We start from the raw sequence: 18653 nt of genomic DNA on the forward strand, positions 1-18653 counted from the left end.
GCTAGTGATTTTTACAAGATTAATGATGAACACTCACCCTCTCCTAAAGAGCTTATATGCTATTTTAGCTCAGCAATAGGAAACATCAAATTTTCTGAAAAGTTATACTCCCACTTTACACTAAGGCTTGCACATACTCAAAGCATAAAACCTATACTACTGTTTACATGACAGTATCCCATCCTTGCACACAAGGCAAGCGGTCATAGGCAAGCATAATGCCCTGAACAAGTTTGGCTCATGACATTCTCCCCTAGTTATATGGTCAACGTCCTCATGGGCTTTGATGCAATGCACTTTTCAATTTTTCCCAAAAGTGGTTACAAGTCTTCCGCTGAATTCCAACTATCTCGGAGGTCTTTCCACTTCACTAAAACTCATGCCACATCTTCCTTGATGATGTGAACTCTCTATCTATAAGGATCACTTCAACTTCTCTTTTGTCAAGTTGCACTGCCTTTAGTGATGCTCCAGTTTACTGACTTCTGCTTGGATCATCGGTCTCAGTGTTGAATGGCTCGTAGTTACTGTAGAACACAAGATCACTTTCATCAAAGTTGAAGGATCAACCTTGTAAGATGCCCCTCCTGACTTTAGCCAGGATGGGGACTAGTCCTTCATATTTGCAAAGTAGTCTCCTATCTCGACACTATAGTGAGGTAATCTGTTTAGGATGGAGTTTAACAAGCACCAAGTTACCCACGTTGAAGTGCAACAATCTTCTCCCTTAATATGCCCGCTTCTTTATCTGTTTCAAAGCTTTCTACAAGTAAGCTCAGGTGATGTCTGCAATTTGTCTCCATTCTTAGGTGAAGATATATATGCTCTTGGACTCTTTCCTCTATACGGCTCATCCAATGTGTGAGGTAAACACCGTTGTTGGCCTACACAAAGCCCAAAAGGATTCTTTTTGCGTGTTGAGTTTTTTTTTTTGGGGGGCATTGAAAAAGAACTGAGCTACATCGAGTAGTTGCACCCAATTCTTTTGATTGGTGGTGATGAAATGGCAAAAGCACTCTTCTAGTAGCCCATTGAATCTCTCTATCTATCCATTTGTATATGGGTGGTAACTTGAAAAGATTTCAAGTTGTGAACCAAGAATTCTGATAAATTCTATACAAAAGTTGCTAGTGAATCTTAAGTCTCGGTCAATGATGATATCTTGGGGAACACCCTAGTATTTCACAATATGTTTAAAAAATGATTGTGTTGTCTTCTCTACTAAACAATACTTTGGTGCGGATATGAAAGGTCCATACTGCGAAATCTTGTCTATGACCACAAGTATAGACCATGTATCTCCCACTCTAGGTAGGTTGGTGCAGAAGTCCAGTGAGACACTCTCCCACAGTCTGGTTAGCACTTGAAGAGGCTCCAACAATCCTACCATCTTCTTCCGCTCCACTTTGTCTTGCTGGCAGGTGATACAAGTTCGGGTATGCTCAATCACATTGTCATGCATGTGTGGCTAGTAAGACATCTGCTTCAACAATGTCAAAGTGCAATGTCATCCTAGATGACTTGCCCACATGGTGTAACAACACTCTCTCAGCAGTGTCTTTTTTAGATCCCCAGATCAAGGAACAAAGAGAGAATCACCATGTGTCATCAACAATTTGTCTTCTAACTAGAACCAGTGGGCTTTGCCCTCTTCTGCCAACCTCATGAGGTTTTTGGCAATTGGATATTTGGTAAAATTCCCTTTAATGTGCTCCTGCATTGTCATGGTAACCTAATTGTCAAGTGTGTTACCATCTATAAGGCTGCAAGCTTAGCCTCCCTACTCAATGCATTTGCAACTTTGGTTCATTCGTCTCACCTTATGCTCAAACAAAAAATCAAACTCTGCCAAGAATTCTTGCCAATAGACCTACTTGGGTGATAACTTTGGTTGTGTAAAATAGTGAATGATAGTTGTGTTATCCATTTTCACCACAAACTTCGATCCAAGTACGTAATACCACCACACGCGAAGAAAATGTGTCACGGCTAGCATCTCCTTCTCTTGAGATGTGTAATTTTGTTCAACTTCACTAAGTTGCAACCCTCATATGCTACAAGATACCCATCCTGTAACAAGATTCCCCTGAGGGCATAGTTTGATGCATCTATCTGTATCTCAAAGTGTTTCATGATATCCGAAAGAGCAAGTACCAGATCTTTCATCATGGAATCCTTCAAATTGTCAAAGGCTCCCTGGAACTTCTCTGTCCAATTCCACTTATGACCCTTCTTCAGCAATTCCGTCAAAGGAGTCGTTCTCCTCGAGTACCACTCAACAAACTTTCAATAGTAATCCAATAAAGGAACAAAGATCCTTCACTATCATTGAGTTCTTCCAATTTTGAATACCTCTCACCTTCTCCATATCTATCCGGACATAACCTTACTCAATCACATGACCAAGGACTTTGATGCTCTATTGAGCAAAACAGCACTTCTCTTTCTGCACATAAAGTATGTTCTCCTTTAACTTGTTGAGAACCTTCTGTAGATGCTCTTTATGTTCCTCCAAAGTGGAACTATAAACAACGTCATCCAGGTATACCACGACAAACTTGTCGAAGAACCCATGAAATGTTTGGTTCATCAAGGTGCAAAATGCTGCTAGCTCATTTCTTAACCCGAATGGCATCACCAAGAACTCATATGCTCCATACCATGTCACACAGGTCGTCTTCGATACATCCCCATCTACTATCCTCACCTAATAGTAGCCTGACCACAAGTCAAGTTTGGTGAAGTACTTTGCATGACTTAGCTGATCAAATAAATCAATGATCAATGAAATGGGATACTTGTTGCACACAGTCACCTTGTTGAGCACGTAATAGTCCACACATCTGAATGCTCCCATCATGTTTCCTTTGAAATAACACTGGTGCTCCAAATGGTGCTTTGGAAGGACATATATAGCTCGTTTCCAATAGCTCATCAAGTTGTTTTTCTTAAGTCTGATAACTCTAATAACGCCAATGTGCCATCCCATATAGCCCTTAGGAGACAACTTCACTTTTAGTAACAACTCAATTTCATGCTCCACACCCTAGTGTGGCGGCAAGTTGTGAAGTAGTTTGTATGGCATCACAACTTTATACTCATCCAACACAACTTTGATGGTAGTAAGCACCCGCTCTTAGCCTATATCTTCATCTACCACCAATATTACAAGATATGTCTATTCACCCCTACTCAATCCTTTCTTGAGTTGCATAGCAGAAAGGAACTTCTCATTGTCTTTTTTCTTCACAACGGCTTGAACCATGCAAGGGTGGACTCTCATCAAACAAAGGGAATTGGAAAATAGAATTGGTACCGCCTCAGTCTCCCTCTAGAATTCCATTCCAAGAATCACTTGAAAATCATCTAACGGCACAAGTGTGAAATTCACTGTCCTACACATTGTCTAAGCTTCAAATTCACTTGTTTGGCTACTTCGAGAGGAGGTTGGGCTAAGGAGTTAACTGCTTTCATGTGTCCTAAATCCTTTTCTATGGTCAAGTTGAGTCTCCGTGCTCCTGCCTATGAAACAAAATTATGGTTGGCTCCAGTATCAATCATAGCATGGGTGCTTTTCCCATTGATTTGTAGATCCACAAACATTAACGCTTTAGCATAGGTCACTTTTGTCTCTTATCTACCTCTCCAACGCGTTGACTAACTGCATTGCACCCATCTTAGGGGTTTCCTCCTCATCCTCATCATCTTGTAGTGCCCCTTCCACAATGGAAGCTTGTAAGACATTGAGTGATGACTTGTAAGGGCAATCAACAACCCTCTGAGGGCCTTGACATTAGAAGCATGTCATCTTACCCTTACCATTCGGTGTGCTAAATGATTGAGATGACGAAGCTTTCTTTAAAGTTGACACCTTGGTGTCGGTTCCCCCACTTTTGGATTTGCCCTTCTTGAAAGATTATCCATTGTTTCCACCCATACAAATCTTTTTAGATGTTTAGAACTCTCTCTAGCATAATCAATCAAACATATAACAACAGCTTGTGCAGTAGGCACATCTTGAACTCTTTGTCAAAGAAGTTCTATCGTAGCCCACAACTTCAACCCCTAAAGAAAGTAGAACAACTTTTCTTTCTCTAACAAGCCCTGTATATCCAACATCAAAGCAGAAAAATGTTTCACATACTCCTCAATTGAATTATTATGCTAAAGGTTTCTCAATTTATGTTAAGCATTATACTCAACATTCTTAGGAAAGAAATGGATCTTAAGCTCTTTCTTCAAGTCTATCCAACAATCAATTACATAGGGTACCTTAAGCTCTTTCTTCAAGTCTACCCAACAATCAATTACATAGTGTCCATTCTCAATTTCATCGTACTTGGTACTCCACCAGCTTAGCATCACCAACCAAGTACATTGTTGCAATGGTTACTTTCGCCTGTTCTCAGTCGGTCCTTATTGCACGAAAGTATTGCTCCATGTCAAATAAAAAGTTCTCTAACTCTTTAGCAGCATGGGCATCCTCAAATGTTCTGGTTTCTAGTACCTTTGTTCCTCTATACTCCATAGCCTTGGAGTTTCCCATGGCAAGAACCATCAAGTTCATCTTTGCAACCAGATCTACCATCTAGTCCTACAAAGTGTTATGACCAAATCGTTGAATTTAATCAAGAACAATAAACAAAAAATAGTAAACACAAACACACCCAAAACATAGGATATAATGTGGTTTAGCTTCGATGTGAAATCTACGTCCACTGGGGAGAAAGGAGAAAATATTCCCTATGAACAGCAAGAGATTACAAGAGTCTCACCCAAGTCCCAATTACACCTAGGTTCTTTTTCCCACACTACACAGTTGTAGCTTACACTATTTATAGAAGTCCTATGCCGTCAAGGGCCGAGCTTGTTCAAGGCATTATGCTTGCATGTGACCGCTTGTCTCGCGCATTTGGGATGAGTTTCCATCATGTAAATACTAGTGTTGGGTTATTTTTCAGAGATAGTTTTTCCCTAGGCTAAAAAGGGGACTATGACTCCTCGGTCATATTGATGTTTTCTAGTGTCAGAGTGAGAATAGCTTAGAAAGCTTTTTAGGGGAGGGTAAGTGTTCATCAACTTGTAAAACTCACTAGCTATTGTAAATGTGTTTAGCCTACTCGCCTACCTCGCTAGACACGCATTGTTAATAAAGGTTTCATTTAAGGAAGTACGTTGCTTCAATGTTTACTGCTTGCGTGTCATTGCTTTCATAAGTTGCTTAATGCTTCCGTTTATACTTCTTGAACGACTATCAAAGTGTTCTATTGGTGAATTGTGATAAACACTAGGTTGGCTAGTTAAACAAGAGTACTTTAACTTGCACCACACGTCCTTCACAAAGATGTGAAATAGTCGGCCAATGACACCTGGTATTAGAGCTTGGTTAATTGCTACGTGAATTCAATTGCCTTCGTTGTGGGATTGGTAAAGCCCAACCTACTTTGAGAATAGCCAAGCAAGTCACTGTGAAGCGGGCAGTGGGCAAGACATACAAATTTCACAAGGGTGTTGTTGGATGACTTTCAAGTCATGTTGGGAATGGAATTCCTGAGGGAGATTAAGGCAATGTTGATGCCTTTTGCTAGTTCCCCGTGTTTGATGGGAGATCACCCTTGCATGGTGTAGGCCATTGCAAAGAAAGGAGACGATGGTAAGTTCCTTTCAGCCATGCAACATAAAAAGGGATTAAGAAGAGGTGAAGAGACATATCTCCCCACAATGGTGGTAGAGGAAGAAGAAAGCCAAGAGTTGAGGCCTACAACCATCCAAAATGTGTTGGATGAGTACAAGGAGGTGATTCCAGATACGCTGCCTCACAACTTGCCTCCATGACGGGGTGTGGAGCATGAGATCAAGTTGTACCTAGGAGTGAAGCCACCTATTAAGGGGCCATATCAGATGGCGCTTCTAAAGCTAGCAGAGTTGAGAAAGAAACTTGATGATTTGTTCAAAGTAGAATATATTTGCCCTTCCAATGCACTGTTCAGAGCACCAATGTTGTTTCAAAGGAAACATGATGGGAGCATGCAGATGTGTGTAGACTACCGCACGCTCAACAAGGTGACAGTGCGCAACAAGTATCCTATTCCATTGATTGCCGATATGTTTGATCAGCTAAGTCATGCCAAGTACTTCACTAAACTTGGCTTGAGGTCAAGCTACTATCAGGTGAGAATAGCTTATGGGATGAGCCAAAGACAACTTGTGTGACGCAGTATAGGGCATATGAATTCTTGGTGATGTCATTTGGGTTAACAAATGCGCCTGCGAAATTCTGTACCTTGATGAACTAGGTATTTCAAAGTACCTCAACAAGTTTGTTGTGATGTACCTGAATGATATGGTTGTCTACAGTTCCACTCTGAAGGAATATAAAGAAGGCCTCTTACAGAATTGACCCTCCAGCTTGGATGAAAGTGCACCCCGTGTTTCATGCCAACTGCCTCAAGCCATTCAACTCCGACATTGAAGATCCAAGCAGAACTCAGTCAACTAGAGCAGAAGTGAAGACAATGCAACCTAACAGACGAGAAGTTGAATACATCCTTGCAAGCAAAGAGTTCACATGCTCAAGGAGGAAGTGGCGGGAGTTTTTAGTGAAGTGGAGAGGCCTTGGCAATGAAGAAATCAATTAGGTTTCTGCAGAAGATAAGCAACCGTTCGTGGACAAAGTTGAAGTGTACCTAGCATCAAAGTCTACGAGGACATCAACCGCATAAGTGGGAGAGCATCACGAGCCGAGCTTGTTCAGAGCATTATGCTTGCCTGTGACCACTTGTCTCATTCGTTTGGGATGGGTTTCCATCATGTAAATACTAAATACTAGTGTAGGGTTAATTTTCAGAGATAGTTTTTCCCTAGGCTAAAAAGAATAGTTTTTCCCTAGGCTAAAAAAGGGAGTATGACTCCTCGGTCATATTGATGTTTCCTAGTTCCAAAGTGAAAATAGCATAGAAAGCTCTTTAAGGGAGGGCGAGTGTTCATCAACTTGTAAAACTCACTAGCTATTGTAAGCATGTTTAGCCTACTTTTCTCCCTCTCTAGACACACATTGTTAACGAAGGTGTTGCTATATGAATTGTGTTGCTTCAATGTTTACTGCTTGCGTGTCATTGCTTTCATAAGTTGCTTAATGCTTCTGCTTATACTTCTTTAAATGACTATGAAAGCGTTCTATTGGTGAATCGTGGTAGACACTAGGCTAGCTAGTTAAACAAGCGTGCTTTAGCTAGCGCCACACTCCTTCACAAAGGTGTGAAATATTTGGCCCTTGACACCTAGCACTCTCTAGACATAAGCGATGTGGGACAAATAACAAGACACCTCAACATAAGAAATGTGGAACAAAATACAAGACACCTCAATATAAGAAATGTGGGACAAAATACAAGACACCTCAACAAATCTCCATTTTGTCTTGAATTTTCTTCCTTCACCACCCCCCCCCCCCCCCCCAAAAAGGGCTTACCTCATGCTAGAAAGATTAATAAAGTTCAAGCAATGCTTAAACTTGATTGCAGGAACATAGGCAACATATCTACAGAATTATCTTTTGTCCCAATCTTGTTTTACCTTGAGTGATGACCTCTCGAACAAAGTGATACTTGACATCTATTTGCTTAGTCCTCTCATGGTGCATCTAATCTTGGGTCAAGTGTATGAAACTCCAACTATCACAATAAACTGTGCTTACATCCTTATCAACTCCCATGTCTTTAATCAATTCATTTAGCCACAAAGCTTACTTCACTCATGTACTTTGCCTCAGTTACCAACAAGGCCACTGTTGATTGCAAAGCTGCCTTCCAACTGATGGTATTTCCAAGAAAAGTGAAACATAACTTGTCAAGGACCTCCACTTGTCCAAGTCACTTGCATAATTCAAATTTAAATATCCTATGACACTAGCAACTACCTCGCCCTTACCATAAACCAAGCCATAACCAGCAGTCCCTCTAAGATACCTAAATACTCATTTGACTGCTTCCCAGTACTTCTTCCCAAGACAATGCATATATCTACTCACTACACTGATAGCTAGCGCAATATCTGGTCTATACATAAAAAAAACCAATGGCACTAGTGTATGGAACTTTTTCCATATACCTCTCCTCCTCCTCAATAGTAGGTGATAGAGCGATTGAAAGTTTAAAATGTGTAGCCAAAGCAGTACTAACCATTTTGGATTGACTCATCCCAAAATCATTTCCTTCTTTTCTTCTTCCTATTTGTAATCTTCCACATCTTTAATCCATAACATACTATTTGGTATAACCAAAATATTTGGAGTTATGTCATAGAAGCTACAGCCATGATAAACCATCCTCACCAGTCCATCTAGAAAAACTAAAAAGAACAATATCAACACAACAACTGAATAAATCTCTCAAAACTAATTGACCTTTCAAATATAGTCATGGTTTTGCACTTTCGATCTAGGATTCTTTCTTGACATTACTTCAAAATCCCGACATGTTTAAAGAACATGAAATTTGATACCATGTCAACATCCAACCTAAAAGCAAGTTGGAGATGCCTACAACCCAAGGGCTTAAATTTCGAGTTCGACTCAAATTTTGAAACTCCAAAAGTATGGAAATTTCGACAGAAATTTCTATTTCGGTGTCAATTTTGATTTTGATTTGAAAAAATAAAATCAATAGTAAAGCATGGAATTCTTTGTGAGACTTTAAAAATGGTTAACAAACATAATAACATAAGCTTTGGGACTAATATCTTACAAATTAAATACATCTATGTTGTATATGAGGTGGAAAAGTTGTAATATAGTGTGTGTATCAAATATATTTGTAAGATAACATACATTAAACATATTCAATTAATACAAATGAAATTCATAAATCATTTAAATATTATTCATTATACAAATAATGATAATTTAGACATGAATGGTAAATAAAATGTTCCTGTAAGTTTATTTTTTTCATATAATTTCAAAAGCACTTGTAATAATCTTTTCTTCAAATAAAAATAAATAGGTAAATTAAGAAAGAAATTTCACTTCACTCTTTAATCTCTCATTTGAATGCCGAGAAAATTTCATTGCATAGCAAAAATTTTGACAAGTTTCCTAAAATTTTGAGATTTCGATAAATTTTGGATGATTCGTTGAGATTTCAACAGAAATTATGTAAGACAGAAATCGACTGCCATTTTGATTTCGAGGGTGAGAGAAACCAGAAATTTCAACAATTTTGTGATAATTTAAGACCATGCTACAACCTCATATGTATGTCTTGGTCCTTTTACACATCTCACACGGGATTCTTTTCCTTATAGGGTATCAAGTATCAACAGATACACTGCCCAAGAAGCAGCCATCAACATCAATATTCACTTTACAACTATTTAGTATCTCCACATAAAAACTAGATATAATCAACCTAATCACAATTTCATTTTCCTCAATAAAAAAATAAAATAAATGTAGATTCTCTACCAATACACCCAACAATATTGTACGTTGTAACAACAAAATTATGAAGGTTACAATGGTATCAATAGTTTAAAATGCTATGATAATCTTCCAACTCAATTTCATCCACAAGCATTGGACTGTTTCAGAACAACTTTGACCCTAGTTAATAAAGCATTCCTATCACCTTGATGCTCCAACCAACAGATATAACATCCATTTCTCCATTAGTATCATAAAAAGACTTAATGGAGAAAAATGTTGAGTAAAACAAAACGAAATATATCAAGGTTATAAAAAAATTATTTTAAAAATATGAAAGAACGTAGGATCTTACAATCCTATTGATCCCACCGATCCTATCAATCCTACGAAGATCCTTCAGCAATCCTACCAATTTCAATACTATGTAGTATAACAATCGTTTTAGTAAAGTATGAATGTAAGATCATATGATCCTACGATCCGGTCTCAATTTTAACAACCATGGTTCTAAATTTAGATTTCCAGCTAAAACCAGTCAATCTGTTCTACATTGGGGAGGGTTATGTAAGTTATACAAATTAAAGGCAAAAATTGTCTATAAAGTCCACAAATTTTAAAGGGTAAGTTTGATTAACTTTGATTACCAACAGAAGAGGAATTAATTTCCATAAGCTATAGAAAACTCCATAGATTCAAAATCATGAGGTAGCTAAGAAATTATCCTGGTTACTAATACACTTTGGCCTATCAAAATGAAGATAAAAAGATATTGATGCTCTAGTAAACACTAATTTCACAGCTGCTGATAATGGCTTTGGCATAATAAAAATCACTGAGAGAAACTCTTGCTTACAACAGAAAATGGGCTGATGCCAACATAATATAACAATTATTCAGTGATATATAAAGTTCCCAGCTCACCAGGAAGCAAACAATACAAGTCACTCAGGCACTGGCCTACCACAAACCTGAGTGCAGAAGGGGTGTGGCATATTTCATCGCAATTCAAACCCTTCGACCAAAATTAATTCCTCAATCAGCTGCTTTTCAGTTCACAGTAATTCACTAGGTGTTTTATCTCCTTATGAATTAGCAAGTGGACATGTATCATTCAAAAGATGTAACTGCCTTGAAACTTCATTGCTATCATAAGAAGTGAATTGAACAAATGCACCAAATTAGAGGTGTATCAGGGATCTCATTTATTAGGCAGGGTGCTAAATTCTGACTCAGTATCCTGTATGAAGACTGAATTATCATGATATTCACAGAAAATATGAAGTCAACTGAATAAGCTCATCAATTTATATTTGAAGACTCTGTAAAATTGGCCAAGTAGCATGGAAGTTACTCATTTTAGTTAGTCCATAAGGGAGTTGGCACAGTTAGACATGAAGAATAAGACTTATATTCCCAATTTCAACAAAATAGATAAGCATATAGCAATTGCTTCAGCTGTCCATGACATTAAAAACACTGTATGCACACCATGAGACATTCATCTCATCTCCAATATTTTTAATTACTATATATTGGCTACATCTGAAAATATATGTGATTACCAAATCATTAGATGTTATGGAAATTGCACAAATTATTCAAAAGAGACATGTCAAGACAAGAAGAAGGGCCCACTCACATCTTTTGAGTCAAGAAGATTGATTCGGGATTGATCTGAGGGTGCAGATTTGGACATCTACAAAAAAGGAAACAGCAACCCCCCACCCCAAGAAAAAGAGGAATGAGTACATAACAAAAGCATATTCACAGAATAACAAATAACAGGTTTTTAGAACGCCATCTTGTGAAGAACACTTTTACTTTTAACTTATTACCATGCACAGAATTATGGATCCCGCATGGCATAAAATATTGATAATGGTAAGCAAAAACTAAAGATTGTCTAAAACCCAATATATATGCTTCTTTTAGAGACAATCAACCCTCTGGCAAAGACTCATAGGCAAAGAGAAGCAAAATTGTAACAGTTCCAATAGTCACTCTTGAGCAAAGCACGAAACTTTTTAAGGCCTCATTTAAAACTTAGAAAACGTTGGAGAAAGGAAAGAAAACTATCAAAGAATCAACTTTTTCGTGTTTGGTTATCAAGGAAAGTGAGAAAGGAAATTAAATACATAGCAAATAACAAAATTTTGATTCCACGCATCATTAATATTTAATTTTTCTTGATTTTTACCCATTTTAGAACAACTTTTCATTTTCAATAGCATTTGTTATAGCAAGAAAATACAACCAGAAGTGGATTTCCTCCTTATTTTCCTTTCTTTACCTCAAACAAAATCCTTGATCCAAACTGAGCTTAAAAGGAAAAATTAAATAAGTAAATAAATGAAATGCACACTCTTGCACTCATGCACACAAACGTGTGCAGAGAGAGAGAGAGAGAGAGAGAAGGGCAGCCCAGTGCACAAAGCTCCTGTGTATGCTGGCCTGCTGGCTCTGGAGAGGTATATAGCCTTATATTTATTTTTTGTTTGTGTCTAATGCTTTTGATATTTTATCACAAAAAATGCTATGGATAATGCCCAAAAACTATCCTGGTACAGGATTATAAATAAAAATTTAGAATACTAAACTTTGGAAAGAACATCAATAAGTAATATCTGCATATAAAATAGAAATTAGAATATTAAAAACCTTAGAAAGGCCATCAGTGAGGGACATCACTCGTGCTCCCGCTGGAGGGATAAGAGGCTCAGGAACCTACATCAGTAGACCCATTTAGACAAGAGCTGTTCTCATTAGTTATATGCTCATGAGTTTTACTGAAAGGTGTCAAAAGGTATCAACTATCAAACAACATGAACCACCTTGAAAATTGCACCACCTCGCCTGTAATCAAAATCAAAATAAATAATGGAGTCAAAAGTCTGCAGTGAAACATTTAAAAAAAAAAAAAGCAGAATAGAAAAATAAAAATGAAACAATACTAGGTTAATATGCTCAAGTAGACAGGCAATTTTTGTTCTCACCCTCCCAATTTCTTCCACTTTCTTCCTCCATATAAATAATTAATACGCTCTGCAAGCTCGCGTGTCAACTCCAGATGCTGCTTCTGATCCTCACCAACTGGTACAAAATCAGACTGCAGAGGCATGCTGCAATTTTTAAGAATCATGCATTTCAGGCTAATAATCAATTTTTCATGAAGATTTAGACATGATAATAAGCATATCAAAACATTGAGATGGTTGTATATAAATATATTGTACTGCATTGGATGAGAAAGAAGTAATACAACAAGAATTCAGGATTTTTTATCACATGTGCTGAAGAAGCAAGGACTAATATTTGTGATTTTTCTGCGCCCATGATAAAAAATAAATGTAAAAAATTACATAAAGAATATGAAAAGTATAAATTCAATTTTGATGCATCACTAAGCAGCACGAATAACAGACCACCTGATATAAGAGAATATCAGAAGCCATCAGAACAGGATAAGTCAGAAGAGCAACACCAACATTTTCATCCCCCTGCAAACAAAAACAAAAATACAACTAATTACAGTCAATGAGTTAGATTACCACTATATCAAAAATCTTAACCTGTTAGGTTGAGGGCTAATAACGTATACCAAGCCTTAACACTCCCCTGCACTTGCAGCATGATTGCAGTTCAAGGGACAAACAGGCGATGAATAACACCATTACAGGAAATAAGATAATTGTTAAAAACCACACAATGGACTTGTGCACCAAGGATATGGAACAAGACCCTCCTAGTAACCATGGCAGTGATACAATGTTAGATTACTACTTTACATAAAAAATAAAAAATAAATAAAAAAAGCTTAAGCTGTTAAGTTGTGCAGGCCAACAATCTATATCAAACCTCAACACTTGCACAAAAACATCGAGACACTAGCAAAATTTTTAAGAATCTTTTTCTTTTTTGACAAAAAAAAAAAAGAAGAAATTTTATTGAAGAGGAGAGAGTACAAAAAAGAGCATAAGAAGTCCTTTGAAATTTAAAAAAAAAAAAATTAAGAAGCAAAAATCAAAACTGCACTGCCTGCCAGTCACACTTTATGTCTGAAGAAGACAATCCTCTGAAGCGGCCAGCAGCAAAAGCCCACAACAATGCCAAATACTGGATCCTATCCCAAAGCATAAACTAAGGCATATTCTTTCTCACAATGAGACTAGATTTTAGTAGAGCACAAACAAAATAACATGAAGCCCTTGACTCTCCCATGCTTGGTTACAAGTCTGTCCTGCATTCTCGATGCTCCCCTACATCCCCCCTATTCCTTTGGTTCCTGCTTAGAATCTTGTCAGATTCACAATTATTGCATGACAAAAACCTCATTTCTACGTTGAGACATATTCTAGCTCTCAAGAAACTCAAATGGTTCATCCAAAAACTAGTTCCAGCCCCTCCCTAATAAAAATTAAGATTCCAAATATAACATCATCTACACTCTAAACCTCCCACAGTCAGTGATACCCCTGAACCTACTCCTGGACCCTCTTCCAGTCTTCAACACCCACAGTTAGTTCAAGCATCTAACCTCCAATGTTTTAAAATATCTTTCAACATATACCATTACCCACTATTGGTTAGATTCTTCTCGACATTTTAGAATCAGAAACTTACTACGTAGAATGATAGGTTTTATAAACATGTAGAATGATAAGTCTTATACCCATGCCCATTGGATGAACTTATCTGCACAAGTAACTTTCTAAGTACAAACAACATGCCAAAATTAAAAAATTTTAAATGTATGAATGAGAAGAAGCAGTCAAACAGAAAAAAACGTACCACCTTCCTGGATTTCTCCTTGAACTGTATCATTCTGTTCAGCCACCCAATTGGTGTGGCAGAACTCAGCAACCACATCAATTCTACATGGGCATGAACATGAGACTGTACAAAGACGGAAGCCTGCACACCAAAGTCAGCCAATTAGCATTTGGTCATAAGATGGCTACAAGAATGCAGATTTTGACAATGTAATAGAGCAGTGCTAGACCTTAGAGGTGTCCACACCACAGGCTAAATAAATGGCTGCCGTGTCCCTTGTTGCTGTACATAGTTGTTGAGTATCATATGGTAATGTCACCTGTCAGCGACAATTCAATTTGTTGTAAAATTTCATTGTAAAGGAACAAGCAAGGACTGCCACAAAAGCTTCGCAATTTTACACTTCAAAAAAATTCCGCCCATAATTTTTCTATATTGACAAGAGATATATTTTTCTACAAGAAAAGTACGTGAAGCTAGTTATCACAATCCCACTCCCCCATACAATAGCGGCTGTAGATAGTCATTTTTACCCAATAAGACAAAGATCTAGCTGAACATATGAAAAATTAAGGCAAAAATGCAAAGATGAAGGAAAACAGCATAAGGCAGTCGACTGGCCACTTTCGGCGCGGTCAACCGGCCCCCTTACCCACTATTATTATTATTAGCCGCCCCCAATAGCCAACCAACCAGGCCCTAGCAAAGTTGAATTTTGTGTTGCCCCCTTATGATTGGCTAGGGAATTTGGGCATGCCAGGTGTCCCAATGGTGTCATATGTCTAGCAACTACATTGGCAATTGGTAGTTGGTAGTTAATGGGAGTTAATTTTGAATTTGAGTTTTCAAAATTCAAATTTGAATAAGTCTTTGCCTTCATTTCGTTGGAGGTTTATAAAAGGACCATTTAGGCAAGAGAAAAGAGCACGTCCAAGTAGGGGCAAGGAGAGGTTTTCTAAGAGTTTTAAAGGGATCAAATTGGGTATTTGATTGAAAGAAAAGAAAGAGACAACTACATCTCATCATTTGTTTTGGAGGCAATTGCGTTTGATTTCAAAAGAGAGGATCCTCCACTTGATTACAGCAGTAATTTTTCTTTAACAAGGTCAATGTCTAACCCTTCTCTTCATTAGATTTAATAAGTTTTGTATGTGAGGTGTATGAACGTTTATGAATGTTCATGTTCAAATGCTTCATGTTTTTGTCATTATTTCATGTCAATATTGCATGTTAGTGTAGTTAGAATGCTTTTACTTTTTCCACGAGAACATGCATGTTTCAAAACCAAAAAATGCATGTTTTGCTTGAATTTGGGTTGCAGGCGGTCGACCCGTTCATTCATGCGGTCATCCGCCCGTCATATATTTGAAATAGTCGTTGCGACTCCAAGCAATCGACCACCCCCTACAAATGATGGACCGCCAAATCCCAAGAGCGCATATTTTTGCACTTATTCATGTTTTTCTCTAGAATTTTTAGTGTTTTTAAGTCTTTACACTCATTAGAGTGTAGTTGGTCGAGTTTAAGTGCTGTTTTGATAGAAGTTTCTCTGGTTTTTCCATAAAAATCAAGTCTCTCATTTCAAAGATGAATTCACACAAGTTTTCTCAAAGTTTTCAAGTTTTTTGCAAAGTTTTAAACTTTCTTGAAATCATACACCCATGATGTCACTTTTGGATGCTCTCCAAGTCTTTTAAACATAGATTTCAAGACCAATTTGTGGTTCTCCCACCAAAAATCCATACTTTTCCAAGTTTGAACAATGAAAAAAACCATTTTTTAAAGCAATCACCCAAGACGTGGCTTGAGGGTGGAAAAAAGGATTTTTCTTAATGTTTTAACATGATTTTAGTCTTTGTTCTACAAAGTTTCCATTGAAAAAATCAGTTTTCTAATCAAGAACAAATGATTTTTCAACAAGACTTCAAGTGTTTCAAGTGTTTCTCAAAAGATCGCTAAAAATTTTTCTAAAACTTTTTTTTGTTTTTGGAAAATGTTTTGGAACTACAAGTTGCTTGATTCCTCCAATAGGCAATCTACCTTTGTAGATTCAGCCACAACTAAAAAAACCCAAAGTGTTTTCTTTGTTTTTCCTCTTTCTCCTTTGTTTTTTGTGTTATTTGAGGAATTTGATAAGGCATCCAAGTAGTGAAATTCCCATGGGGGTATCTGCCTCTGTACAAATTCTATGAAGGTCTTTTCAAATGGGGTACAGGGTAAAAAGTTCGAGTTTCAACAAATAAACAAAGTAGAAAACAGCCGGAAGCGGTCAACCGCCCTCTGCAAGCAGTCAACCACCTAATCCTACAAGCATACTTTTGGGCTGTCTTTCAACCTTTTCCTCATATTTTTTACTTTTACAGTGGGACACACATACTCACATAAGGTAAGTGCTGCAACCATTCTTGGAATGAGTGCTTTAGGATGCTAGACCTTTTAAATCTCAAATTAGAAAAATTGAAAGTCTACCTTCTCTATTCACAATAGTATTCCCAAACTGGATCTTTTTCTAAGAAAGTTTTCCATCATTTTACCTTTTCAAAAACTAAAATAAAGTGGCAACTTTGTTATGAATAAAATGGGCAAGTAAAGGAAACAAAGGTTGGTTCATTTTACTTCACTTTTCTTAAGTCACCAAATGTTGGAAATGGGTCATCTAAACCTAATGTTGACAGTGGCCAATAACAACCTTCATAAAATAAATAAATACAATAACCTAGAGTTCAGCCCTATTGGCTGGGTTAATTTAACAAAAAATCAAAATAAAGCACAAAAGGTAGAGGTGCATAAAGCACCATGGATCAAGAACCACAAAATCATGTATATGATTCAATCATGCCTTCGATTGTTGTTTGTAACATGCAACTTAATTCTGACATCCGTCTTGCATGTGAACTCAAGACCAAATCCCAAATAAGTTCAAAATCTTGTTCAATCGACAAGCCCAAGATTGTTGTCTACCATGGTTATGGTGGAGCACAACTAAGACCAAGGGTGGATACAAGGGATAGAAAAGCCAAACGTTAGAAGCATCTGTGCAAATTGTATAGAAAATATTCTCAAAAAATGTACGAACCATTAACCACATATATTCTTGTGTAAATGAACTTGCCATTAATCTATAAGCTAGATCTAAAAGGGTGTGACCAAGATCTTAAATTTCAATTTCGGCTCAAATTTCGAAGTTCCAAAAGTATGAAAATTTCAACAAAAATTTCGATTTTGATGTCAATTTTGATTTCAATTTGAAAAAATAATGGAAATCAGTAGTAAAGCATGCAATTCTTTGTGAAACTTTAGAAATGGTTAACATACATAATAATGCAAGTTTTAGGACTAATATATTACAAGCTAAATACATCTATGTTGTGTACGAAGTGGAGAAGTTGTAATATAGTATGTGTACCATAAATATTTGTAAGATTATGTACATGAAACATATTCAGTTAATACAAATGAAATTCATAAATCATTTAAATATTTTTATTATACAAGTAATGATAATTTAGACATGAATACAACAACAACAACAACAAAACCAAGCCTTAGTCCCACTAAGTGGGGTCGGCTATATGAATCATTTTCTACCAATAATTTAGACATGAATGGTTAAATAAAATATTGCGATATAAGTTTATATTTTCATATAATATCAATAGCACTTGTAATAATTTTTTGTTTCGATAAAAATAAATAAAATAAATTAAGAGAGAAATTTCACTTCCCTCCTAAATCCTTTATTCAAATTCCGAGGAAATTTCAGTGTATATTTAAAATTTCGACAAGTTTCGCTAAAATTTTGAGATTTTGATAAATTTTAGATGATTCATTGAGACTTCAACGGAAACTATGCAAATCGAAAATCTACTGCCATTTCAATTTCAAGGTTAACGGAAACCAAAAAATTTGACAGAAATTTCGACAATTTCATGGAAATTTAAACAAAGTGACACCATACACTGCTCGAAAGAGACATAATCAACATCACTCAATAAGTACAAGACAGCATCACCCGAGAGTAAACCCATGGGCCAACATGGGTGCACAACCCAACCTCTAGGTCGAGAGTGACACACAACCTCATTCTTCAATGCGTCATCCATGGGACTCAATCCCATGTAAAATCCCAAGGCACTCCTCAAGGATGTCAAGAACCCACCCCTCAAGCACCCCTTGAGGTGCTCACTTAGTGCCCCAAAGGACACTAAGGAGGTAGGAAGCTCAGTTGGGTGCTCCCCTTAGAGTCATATATTCCCATCACATCTCAAGCTAGCATGAGTAGCCATCTAGGGTCTAAAGAATCATTCATCATTGGCCTGAGGATGCCACCTTGACAAGTGTTCGGATCCACCACAAAGCTATAGTGACATTCAAATTACATCCTATAAAATCTCCATAATATAATCAAAGTTTACCGAAGTTCCTTCCACAACCATCCAAAACGATCATTGTGCTCTTC

At 37.1% G+C, this 18653-nt stretch overlaps 1 protein-coding gene across 2 annotated transcripts in view; it reads right to left on the minus strand.

The window, feature by feature from the left end:
• LOC131152270 (tryptophan--tRNA ligase, chloroplastic/mitochondrial) overlaps nt 1-18653 on the minus strand; it is a 55457-nt gene that overhangs the window by 14866 nt on the left and 21938 nt on the right. The window contains exons 5-11 of one of the 2 annotated variants that reach the window (XM_058104047.1): nt 14424-14513; nt 14213-14335; nt 12850-12921; nt 12418-12530; nt 12256-12277; nt 12083-12148; nt 11064-11120 (exon numbers count right to left, since the gene is read on the minus strand). In XM_058104047.1, coding sequence (XP_057960030.1) covers nt 11064-11120; nt 12083-12148; nt 12256-12277; nt 12418-12530; nt 12850-12921; nt 14213-14335; nt 14424-14513 — 543 coding nt within the window. The remainder of the gene's footprint in view (nt 1-11063; nt 11121-12082; nt 12149-12255; nt 12278-12417; nt 12531-12849; nt 12922-14212; nt 14336-14423; nt 14514-18653) is intronic. The other variant, XM_058104048.1, reaches the window with a different exon arrangement.

Source organism: Malania oleifera, chromosome 3, assembly GCF_029873635.1.
Source record: "Malania oleifera isolate guangnan ecotype guangnan chromosome 3, ASM2987363v1, whole genome shotgun sequence".
Lineage (NCBI taxonomy): Eukaryota > Viridiplantae > Streptophyta > Magnoliopsida > Santalales > Ximeniaceae > Malania > Malania oleifera.